This window comes from Corythoichthys intestinalis, chromosome 18 (genome assembly GCF_030265065.1).
Source record: "Corythoichthys intestinalis isolate RoL2023-P3 chromosome 18, ASM3026506v1, whole genome shotgun sequence".
NCBI lineage: Eukaryota > Metazoa > Chordata > Actinopteri > Syngnathiformes > Syngnathidae > Corythoichthys > Corythoichthys intestinalis.
In genome coordinates, this window is record NC_080412.1 from 6,576,501 (window position 1) to 6,588,889 (window position 12,389).

At 39.0% G+C, this 12,389-nt stretch overlaps 1 protein-coding gene across 3 annotated transcripts in view; it reads left to right on the forward strand.

The window, feature by feature from the left end:
* robo4 (roundabout, axon guidance receptor, homolog 4 (Drosophila)) overlaps positions 1–7,242 on the forward strand; it is an 89,650-nt gene extending 82,408 nt beyond the window's left edge. For 2 of the 3 annotated variants that reach the window (XM_057821326.1, XM_057821329.1), the window contains one exon: positions 6,777–7,242. Coding sequence is in view for 1 of the 3 variants with exons in the window: in XM_057821328.1 (XP_057677311.1) it covers positions 6,777–6,788 (12 nt within the window). In the remaining 2 variants the exon portion in view is untranslated. The remainder of the gene's footprint in view (positions 1–6,776) is intronic. The other variant, XM_057821328.1, reaches the window with a different exon arrangement.
* The last annotated feature ends 5,147 nt before the right edge of the window (positions 7,243–12,389 follow it).

The window sequence follows — 12,389 nt, forward strand, 5'->3', positions numbered from 1 at the left end:
GCCCCAAGTGGAGGAGTTCAAGTATCTTCGGGTCTTGTTCACGAGTGAGGGTAGGAGGGAGCGGGAGATTGACAGGCGGATCAGTGCAGCGTCTGCAGTGATGCGGACTCTGCACCGGTCTGTTGTGGTGAAGAAGGAGCTGAGCCAAAAGGCGAAGCTCTCGATTTACTGGTCGATCTACGTTCCTACCCTCACCTATGGTCACGAGCTGTGGGTCGTGACCGAAAGAACAAGATCCCGGATACAAGCGGCCGAAATGAGTTTCCTCCGCAGGGTGTCCGGGCTCTCCCTTAGAGATAGGGTGAGAAGCTCGGTCATCCGGGAGGGGCTTGGTGTCGAGCCGCTACTCCTCCGCGTTGAGAGGAGCCAGTTGAGGTGGCTCGGGCATCTGGTTCGAATGCCTCCTGGACGCCTCCCTGGAGAGGTGTTTCGGGCATGTCCCACCGGCGGGAGGCCCCGGGGTCGACCCAGGACACGCTGGAGAGACTATGTCGCTCGGCTGGCCTGGGAATGCCTTGGAATCCCGCCGGAGGAGCTGGCTGAAGTGGCTGGGGAGAGGGAAGTCTGGGCTTCCCTGCTGAAGCTGCTGCCCCCGCGACCCGACCCCGGAATAAGCGGAAGATAATGGATGGATGGATGGAGAATGATGTTTCCACCTCCATGCTTCACAGTGGTTACGGTGTTCTTCGCCTGCAATTCAGTATTCTTTCTCCTCCAAACACGAGAACCGGATTTTCTCCCAAAAAGTTCTATTTTGGTTTCATCTGACCATAACACATTCTGCCAGTCCACTTCTGGATCATCCAAATGCTCTCTTGCGAACCGCAGACGGGCCTGGACGTGTACTTTCTTCAGCAGGGGACATGTCTGGCAGTGCAGGATTTGAGTCCCAGGCAAGTAAAACAAGTGCCATTAATACAGGTAATGAGTGGAGCCTCGTTAGACCTCGTTAGAAGAAGTTAGACCTCTTTGACAGCCAGAAATCTTGCTTGTTTGTAGGTGACCAAATACTTATTTTCCACTTTAATTTGGAAATAAATTATTTAAAAATCAAACAATGTGATTTTCTGTTGGTTTTTTTTCCCACATTCTGTCTCTCATGGTTGAGGCTTACCCATGTTGATAATTACAGGCCTCTCTAATCTTTTGAAGTACAAGAACTTGCACAGTTAGTGTTTGACTAAATACTTATTTGCCCCACTGTAATTGTATTGATACTGAAATGTTGGATTGGGATACAATATTTGATTACTCAGTTATCTATTGGTTTTTGGGCTATCACAGGTTAAGAGAATTCTGTTTTCATGGGGTAAATTTGATTCTGCATGACTCTTGATTGTAATGGATGATATTTTTGCATTTTCCTTGTTAACTCATTGGCTGCCGTTGATTGGGTTTGACGTCCAATCCATTTGAAGTGGGAGGGTTGCAAGCGAATTAACATTCTTTTGCTGCCACCCTCCAAGTTCAAATGGATTGAACATCTAGAAATTATAAACTCTTTTAAAGAGTTTTAATTTGTCATGAGCCACAAGACTGGACGGCTAACATCGTCCAATGGCACTGAACGAGTTCTTAAAAAAAAAAAACTGTTTTTATTTTATTTTTTTTTAATTGTGTAGAATTGCAAATGGTACAGTATTTTTTTTAGTATATGTATCGAGTTGAAAATATTCTAGTATCGCGACAACAGTAGTCTTTAGGTGTGACCAAGCCTGTGGCTTATCATCCATTGTGGCTTATACATGAACAAAAATACGTAGCTTTCTTGTCAAATTTGGTGGGTGCGGCTTATAGTCCGGTGCGGCTTATCTATTGATGAATGCCATTTTTGTATCAAATTTGCTGCGTGCAGCTTGTAGTCTAAAAATTACGGTAGTTTATTTTTCACAGAGCTGTAAAGACACCACGTGATTGATCATAGGGCTTCTGACTGCAAGCTTGTGTGGTCATGTGACTATCTTGTTAAGTCTTATTGATTTAATGGACTCATGCTATTATTGTTGCAAGGTCTCATTGGTGAAACTGGTAGAGCAACTGTGCTGGTAAAAATAAAGTAAAATTTATTTTTGAGAATAAAGTGGAAAAATGTAACTCTCTTGTAGCCCAAGGTAGCGGAGTGGGAGGAGCGTTCTTCACAAATCTACTCAAGTAAAAGTAAAAAGTATGGCATGGTAAAACTACTTTTAGAAGTACATTTTCCTCAAAAAGTTATTCAAATAAACGTAATGGAGTACATTTAACGCATTACGATCCACTTTTGGGTCCAACTAAATAGATGTGGGATTTAGTCTGACAATGGCTATTTCGGCTACGTATCATTTTCGCCACTATTACACATTGAAAAAAATGTGTAATAATAAAATTCAGTTTATTTTCATTTTATTTAAAGGATCCGCTAGGATACAAATGATTAAGGTATTTTCTATCCCTGTAAACTCTTAAATTTTTTGAGTTATATATTTATTTACAGAGAGGAAAATAATTATTTGAACACCCTGTAATTTTGCAAGTTCTCCTACACAGAAAAGATGGGTGTGGTTGAAATTTTCATGGTAGATGCTTGTCCACTGCAAGAGACAATCCAAAAAAAATTCCAGAAATCACAGTGTATGATTTTTTTAAATATTGTAATTTTATTATACTTGTCAAGTTCAAACAACAATCCTTAGGTAGACATTTTTATTATTACCCAAAATAAGGAGAGAAGGCACTCAGTTTTTGTTTTTTACTGTTGCAAATAAATATTTGAACACCTATCTATTGTGAGCCTCAAAGGCATGTTAGTCACCTTTAAAAAGTCCACCTCCAATCCACTCCCAATAAGTGGAGTGGAGGTGGACTTTTGTGGTTTGACTTTTTCACCTGTTTGAGACGGTTAGCTACCTGTCCACCCCATATACCTGAAGAGGGCTGGAAAGAGTTATGGGCAATTGCCAAGCAGCTTGGTGATACAAGATCCACCGTTGGAGCAATTATTAGAAAATGAAAGAAGCTAAATATCCCTCAGACTGGGGCTCCATGCAAGATCGACCTCGTAGGGTCTCAATGATCCTAAGAATGGTGAGGAATCAGGCAATAACTACACAGGAGGAGCTGGTCAATGACCTGAAAGGAGCTTGGACCACCATATCCAAGGTTACTGTAAGTTATACACTAAGACGTTATGGTCTGAAATCATGCATGGCACGAAAAGTTCCCCTGCCTAAATCAGCACATGTCCAGACCTGTTTTAAGTGTGCCAATGACCATTTGGATGATCCAGAGGAGTCATGGGAGTAAGTCATGTGGTCATATGAGATCAAAATGGAACTTTTTTGACTCAAAGTGTTTGGAGGAAGAAGAATGACGAGTACCATCCTAAGAACATCATCCCTATACTGTGAAGCATCGTGGTGGTAGCATCATGCTTTGGAGGTGTTTTTCTGCACATGTGACTTGACGAATGAACTTTATTAAGGAGAGGATGACCAGGGTCATGTATTGTGAGATTGTGGGGAATAACCGCCTTCACTCAGTTAGAGCATTGAAAATGGATTGTCACTGGGTCTTCCAACATGACAATGGCCCAAAGCAGACAGCCAGAATAACCAAGGAATGGCTTCGTAAAAAGCATATCAAGGTTCTGGAGCGGCCTAGCCAGTCTCCAGACCTAAACTTTTAGAAGAAGCTCAAACTCTGTGTTCCTCTGTGATAGTCCAGAAACCTAATCGATCTAGAGAAGATCTGTGTGGCGCAGTGGTGCAAAATCCCTGCTGCAGTCTTTGCAAACTTGGTGAAAAATTACAGCAAACATTTGACCTCAAAGGCTACAGTACCAAATATTGACATTAATTTTCTCAGGTGTGCAAATACTTATTTGCAGCAGTATATTCCAGTGATCCCTTGCTAGTTCGCACCCTCAGTCCGTCGCGGATTTTTAAAAAAAATTAAAACAAATAAATAAATACAGATGAGCTGTCCCGAGCCAATCGCGTATTCTCATTTTCCCTCCCTCCTCTTTGTTCGTCAGGCAGTGCACATGCACTGGAGCTGCTTATTAAATTTAACGGTGATTGACAGATGTTTGTGTTTGATCTTGCTAGAGTCACGAACTTCAAAAGCGCCGCTTGCATTAATCATCATTTAACTTGTTAAACAGTTGCTGTGGCAGCTCATTGTGTTTAAGTGAGTGGTTTTAGTGGATTTGAGTAGACTCACTCATTGAAGCATTTAACAATGCCAAGCATTTTTCTACTACTTTATTCTTGCCTGAAAATTATTCGGTGAGTCAATAACATGTTTAACCCTTTAACACAGAACGTGTCGGCAGCGACGCGTTTGCGCATATCGTCTTTGAAGCTTCGTCACACTGTAATTACATCACCCACGTGCCGCTGGTTGGGCTCATTTGAAAGTGCGGAAGTTGATGTCCACAACAGTTTTTATTTGAAGTCAATCGACCAAGAAAAACGGGAGATACTGTCATTTAAATTTTATAGTTTTATTGCACTCATAAATATGCATTCAAACGCTGCATGGACCATCAATCTATTTCCATATTTCCATCATTTCTTGTCCTTTTTCAAAACTAAAAGCAGCACAAAAGACTACATATCCCAAGATCCGTTCTGATGTCAAGAAGGACGAACCGAATGTAATCATTTTTAATAAATTTCCGAACGAGGAGCCAACTAATGAATGGGAGGCATGCGACGCAAGCCGGTGGTTGGTTTGAGCGAGCGACTTTGAAACGTGCAGAATGAATATAAAACTACATTTAGCGCAAGCTAATGCATTATTTCATTAACTCAAGGAGGAAGATGAGCCGTATTTGTCGTCTTTTTCTTTGCATGAGTCGGCGTCTCGGCGAATAGAAGTGACGGCAGCGCGCAAACGGCGAAAGAGTAGGCTGTGTGACGTTGTGTGTGACGCAGCTCCGTGACCTGTTCAAGCTTTATTGAGTGCGCAAAAAAAAAAGAAAAAAACTTTACTAGGTCCCAGCCTGCAAATTTTGAATTGAACTGAACTACTTGTCAATATTTTTGAAAATACTTTTTTTCAATGTTATATATATTTTTTCTTTACTATAATCTTTTCAATTTTTATGTAGATGTGTGTTCGATAAGCTTGATTGCATGTAGGTATATACTTTTGATAAGGTGATAGGTACAACACCTAACTTCACAAAGAGATATCTTCCAAACCCTTTTTGTGTTAGATGATATATATAATTTTTTTTCTCAATATTTTGCACTGTATATAACCTGTTTTGACCATAGTATGTGTAAAGGCCAAAAACGCCTATGAACATACCTGCTGTTCGTGTTGAATTGTCAAACATAAAACTATTCAATCTTATTTTTTTCTATTGAATGTTTATCCTAACAAGTTGAATAAATATGATCAAGCTTCAAAACGGTTGGTCGAGCATGTTTGGTTGTCAGTGGGACGTCAACATTACAAATTTTGAAAAAAGATTTGGGGATTTTTTTGTCTTTTTGGGTCCAAAATGTGGATTAAAATTGGTCAGTGAAGAAAACAACTGTTTGGACATGGAGTTCAAGGTGTCCTGAAAAAAGGGACCCAACTTGGCCATTGTAAACATTTTTTTCTTTGAAATATAAAGGCAACATCAAATGCATGCAAATTCGGCCAAAATAGGCTTAGGTGTTAAAGGGTTAACCCTCATAATAATTATAATATTTGAAGTGCTTAAAAAAAAATCATAAAAAAAGGTAATTAATTATATTATTAAAAATGTCTGTCATTTTTCGCTTAGAATCATTAATTGATGTCTAAGATTTAGTTTAAAAAAAAACACGAATTAAAAAAAAAATTCACTCGCATATTTTAAACTTTTAAACAAATTACATCACAATGAAAAAATTAGCGTCTGTAAAAAAGTCACGGATATCTACCTCATAACTATCGCTTTATTGTATTTTTTTTTCGTTACTGTCGCATTTTCCCCAATATTTTAGATGATAAATAATCATTCCAAACAAAGAAAAAAAAAAAAAAAAAAACATTGAAAATATATGAAAATCTCAACCACTCCTTGATGTCTGCGATTTCTGCATCATGACCCTTGTTATATTACCATGTTTCACCCATAAAATCCCGCCAAAATCCAGCTGTGGCCATTCACAGCTGTGTCTTGACACTCATACATGCACATACATGCTACATGGAGTTTTTGGATCGAAACAAGGTAAGTACACGATAATATCTCGTTAAAATCATGGCATCTTCAATTCTGCTCTCGCGTGCTCTCACCTCCAGTTAGGGTTTTGCTGTTTACAATTTTTTTTTTAATGCCCTCCTGGTTAAAATTTTTCTTCCCCCAGAAAATTGAGATTTTAAGCTTTCCAATGATGTATCGCACATGCATATTGGACAATTTTGACATTTGGGGAAATGTATATCTTTCTAATGCTAAATCTGAATAAATACATTGAACACACACAATTTTTTTTTTGTGTGTGGAGGGGTCAGGAGGTTGCGCTACTTTTACGTTTTTCTTTTATCTAGGCGGGTTCTGATCCCTATTAAGTGGGAAAAATGAGGGATCACTGTACAAATAATTTGTTTTAAAAATCATACACTGTGATTTCTAGATATTTTTTTTAGATTGTCTCTCACAGTGGACAAGCACCTACCATGAAAATTTCAAACCCGCCCATTTTTCTAAGTGGGAGAACTTGCAAAATCGCTGGGTGTTCAAATACTTATTTTCATCACTGTAAACATGATGGGTTTTACTGTAATTAATAGTAATTTAATTGTTTCCGCAGGTCATCCTGTAAATGACTTCCAATGAGGATATTTTTTTTCTTCTTCCTAGTATTACTTTCACTCATTGGAGTCAAAGACCCTGGTCCTTCGAAGTACCATCACTCCCAATTAGCTCCATTATATTTTATGTCACCCCTATAAAGCTTGTAGTAGTTATTTAAAGATGTATCATAGAACATGTTCTCTTAGTTTGTTAATTTCTTATTCCAAGATTATTATATATTAATTACCTTTATGTAAATGGTAGTTTTAAGGCAGAAGGATTAGGAAATATGTGCTCTTTTTTATTTTCTGTTATTTTGTAATTGTATTTGAACCAGACTTGTTTGGCATGTTTTTTGTTTTGTTTGTTTTACTTTATTGGTTGACATTTGAAACCTGCTCTAACCAACTTTCAAAAGAAAATATGAAATAAATAGTGATGTATTTACCATGTGTGTGTGTCCGAGTGTGTGTGTTTGCATGATAATGACACAAGCGTCGATACATAGACTTCATTCATCTTGTTTCTGTGTGAGCTTGTGTTATCTGCGCAGAGGGGGTTCGTGTCGAAACATATGGCCTTAAGTAAAGGAGACAGATGAAGGCTAATCTTTTGTGTCGTTGTCCACACACGCGCCCACACAAAATGCAGCACAATGCAAATTCTTGTCAAGACTGATCTTTCTGTCTGAAATGTTTATTTTTTCTGTTTTGTCTGCTCATTGTCTAGTGAGAATAACAAGAAATAGAATAACTGTCAAGTGCAATGCTGATGATTAAATACTAGAAATATAAAAAATCTGATGCTGACTGGGTTCCTGCTATGCAGCTTATAAACGGAGCAGACAGTAAAGCCCTTCTTTACTCAACGTCTCAACGTCCCCAGTCTCATTTGACCCAAGTGACCCAGATTTTAGACAAAGATTACGACGGAAAAATGCTGTGCTGCAAAAATGCAGTTGTGGGAAACCAAGTCGTTCTGATTTACTGTAAGGGTCGCTCACAACTTCATGTCCATGAACATCTTAACTGCGGGAAAAGATTGTTCATACAAGCGTTTTCCTACAAATAAATCACAGCTGCAGTAAGTACAGAAAGTATTGTTAAAAATACAGAAAATAAATAAGGCAACAATTAACCCTAGAGCATTATCGCCGGGTGATTTTGACCCGAGGAGTGTTTTTTTCGTCAACGATGACTATGATGAAAATATTTCGTAGATGAACATTTTTTTTCATGACAATGACGACACCATAACGAGCTAAAAACGTGTCTTGGAAGACTAAAACATAACAACCAAATGCCAGTTTTTGTCTGCCAAGACGAGAATGCGCCATAGTGTCCGTCACATGTTCACAATGTGTGCTCGGGTGGAGGGTCCTGGTGCCAGGATTGGCGGTGGGGCAGCGTAGGGTCGGTTGCCAACGGGCTTACACTCACAAGGGATTCACATGATTACTGGGTTCTAGATCACAGTGCTGATTTGTGTACACTCTACCTCCCAATCACTTAGCTTATAGTCTCCCCCACCCCTCCTCCTCTTCTTTCCCTGGTCAACCCCCCACGGTGTCAACCGGAAATACATCTAGCTGACGATAGCACCTACATATTATTAGTTAGTGTAGACGTTCAATCATAAGCGGATTTTACGGGCGGGGCAGGGGTGCCAGGCCCCCCCTGGTGGCTGGAAAGTGTCATTGCATGTATCTGCCGATCCCGATATTTCCCGATCCGATTGCTTTTTTTTTTTTTCTCCCGATTCAATTCCAATCATTCCCGATAATTTTTTCCGATCATATACATTTTGGCAATGCATTAAGAAAAAAATGAATACAACTCGGACGGATATATACATTCAACATACAGTACATAAGTACTGTATTTGTTTATTATGACAATAAATCCTCAAAATGGCATTTACATTATTAACATTCTTTCAGTGAGAGGGATCCACGGATAGAAAGACTTGTAATTCTTGAAGGGGAAACGATATCGTCATCGCACACACCATCTAACTGTTTGCATTAGGCTAACACACGTAATATAATTAATCAGGAAATGTGTATCATTTTCATATTTACGGTAGGACTACACTACTAATATAAAATAAATAGCACACCATAGTTTAATGAGAAGAAATAGAGATACACAATGCCGTCTTATCACAAGAGTGACGCACATACTCGGGGAATCTGCTCTCAGCAAACTCCAAGGACAAAGCGCTTTGTCCTAAAACAAGCACCACCAGCCCGGACAGCAAAGTTGATAGCGGGCGTCCCAATCCGCGCACGAACCTAAACCGCCCAAAACCGGCCACAGCGGGGGCGGCCCCAAAGCAACGCCCAGAAACGCCTTCGACGAGACCCGCGTCAGCAAAGACTTCAAAAAGACTGGACACTGAGATAAGACAGATTTTCTTCTGCTCGGAAACATGTAGCCTTGTTTTGGATCCAGAATTGTCCCTCCGTCGTCTGTTTTTGCCTTGTCTTTGACCATTGTCGACGAATAAATTGTCAACCTGTTTTCGGCGAGTGTTCTTCAAGCTTTTGAAACATGGAGTCAGTGTGCAAAGGGTTAACACAGGAACGCGCGGAGTTTAGCTTCCTCCGTAGCCTGGCTCCTCGGGGGAGTCAGCGACGGAGCACATTTCCGTTCTGTTGCCGGCCTCCCCGTGCAGTTTGGGCTGGGAGGACTAAATTCCTTCATTCTTAAAGGATAAATGTGACTTTGTATATTGTGACTAAATGCCATCTAGTGTATTTGTTGAGCTTTCAGTAAATGCTACTGCAGCCATTCAACCCAAATGCATGATGGGAAATGCAACCATGACTGTGCATAGGGGCACCAACTGATATATCTTCTCTGCGTTGGGAAAGAACATAGGGTGTTAAGAAAATGATCAACTACTACCTTGCTTCCCCACATTGCCTCCCACGTTAATTTTAATTGCTGAGAGAGGCAATGTAAGGCTTTAGCCAAATAAAAAAAGGCTCCAAAGGCTGTCAAAATTCTCTCTACTCATTATACGCCGCATATAGCTCTGTATATTGGTAAAACGGAGCCTTTATAGAGTGAACGCGTCAATGCGTGAGTGGGTCGTGCAGCGCATGCGTTAATTATTCAACATGATTAATTAAGAAAAATAATTACCGCCGTTAACGCAATAAATTTGATAGCCCTACTTTAAGCCAAAACTACTCTGGATGAGTGTAAGACATTTTGTCTGTAACATTATATACAATTAGAAAACAATTTAAATAAAAATAAAAATATATATAAAAAAAAGGCATGTCCAATATTTTTTTGCCGATTCTGATACTTTGAAAATGACGTGATCGGACCCAATCGATCGGGACATCTTATATATACAGTGGTGCCTCTACATACGATCACTTCGACACACGATCTTTTCGACATCCAACGTAAAATTTGAGCCGCAATTTGGTTCTACATCCGACGAGTTGCTCGAAATACGACGATTTACGCCAGCGTCGTGATTGAATTGGTTTCGCTGAATACGGCAGCACGGCGGGTTTTCTTTAAAAAAAAAAAATCAACATGGGTCCCAAGGTCGTTGGTAAAAGTGAGGGGAAAAGGAAAAAGGAGATGCTTACAATTGAAATTAAGAAAGAGATGATTGAAAAAATGAGCAGGGTGCACGCGTTAGCGAGTTGGCTCGACAATATGGCCGGAATATGTCAACAATTTCGACGGTCATCAAGCAGGCGGAAGCTATAAAGAAGGTAAACGCCTCCAAAGGGACTACTATCCTGTCGAAACGTCGTGGCGTTATTTTGGAGGAGATGGAACGCCTTTTACTCATTTGGATTAAGGATAAAGAGATCGCTGTTGATTCAGTCACTGAAGCAATAATCTGTCAGAAAGCGTGCGCTGTTTATAATGACTTAAAGACCGCACCTGAGGGGAACGCGGAAGTGGAGAGCCATCTCGCCGCCGAGGAAGAATTCAAGGCTTCTCACGGTTGGTTCGAAAAGTTCAAGAAACGGACCGGTATTCATTCTGTTGTTCGTCACGGGGAGGCTGCAAGTTGTGACGCCGAGACTGCCAAGGAATTTGTTCAGCATTTTGAAAACATCGTGGAGGAAGGAGGCTACGTGGAGCTGTCTCGTCCGCCTCCGTTCGCCATGCACCCTAAGTTAAGGTGACAATAAAAGAAAACTTTTTTTTTTTTTTTTTTAAATGTTTTTTAAACTAATTTTCGTTTTACATGTGTCTAATGTGTTTGTTAAAGTAGAACGTGGCTCGCCGCATCCTCCCTCAGCTCGCCGTATTCCCTCCTCCTGCAACACCCGCTGTCTCGTTCACCACTCTAAATCAAGGTGAAAAAAAAAGGCAATTTTTTTTTTTAAACGAATTTTCGTTTTACATGTGTCTAATTTAATGTGTTAAATTACAGCACGGGCTCGCCGTGTCCTCCTGCAACATGCGCTGTCTGCTTCGTCTCCATTCACCACTTTTACGTTAAGGTGACAATAAAAATGCTTTTTTCAAATCACTGATTGTTGTTATTATTATTATTATTACGACTTTTATTCATAATTTATTTGTTTTGCTTTGTTTAATTGCTATTTGTAATAGTACCAGCAGTATTTATAATGGATTAGGTTGGGTTTTTGGGCTGTGGAACGAATTAATTGAATTACAATGTATTCCTATGGGAAAAGCCTGCTCGACATACGACCATTTCGACTTACAATCAAGGTCCTGGAACGGATTAACTTCGTATGTAGAGGTACCACTGTATATAAATATATATATATATATATATATATATATATATATATATATATATATATATATATATATATATATATATATATATATATATAAAGTTGTAAAGCAATTAAACTGCAACAAAAATGAATGAAATGAACATAAAATATATTTTTATAGTGAGTCAGAATAATTTTTCAAACAGATCATGTGACTAGCAACTTAGACTGTCAATTGCTTTGCATTGAATTAAAAAATTTAAAAAAATAGGAGAGGGCAATTTAATTTTTCTAATGATTTTTTTCTTTGATTGAAAATATTTCTTTTGATTGAAGCAGCTTTTTTGGGGATTAAATGATTTAGACACAAATTTCCTACCCATATTATGGCCCAAACTCATAAAGGGTTTCTTTAATCAAAGAAAACTTTTTCCATGAAAAATTAAGTGTTCAAATGCAAATCTCCAATATTTTTTCGCATTCAAAAACTTTTTCCATGATTAAAAATTTTCTTTTTGAAAATATTTTTTTTTTGAAACGACTTTGTCTCTTTGTCAAACAGATGAACAGGACAGGTTAAAAAAAAAAAAAAAACAGGCTCACAATATGTGAGATTTGAAGTGTAGTTAGCCTGCATCGTACAGTGTCAGGTAACTCGTAGCGTTAGCAAAGCATTCGCGTTCGCGTTATCATTAGGCTATTGTTAATGGCGAGCGTCCTCTTATACTCTTGGACTTTTTTTAACATACAATTCGTGGCGTCCAGGTGGTTATAATTGAAAATAATGTTTTTCTTGCTGAGTGTGTATTAATGCGTAACAGATTTTGTAGATACTTTCAAATTTTACAGATGAAAGTCTTGAGTAAACGTTGACGAAAACTAGATGAAATTTGTCTT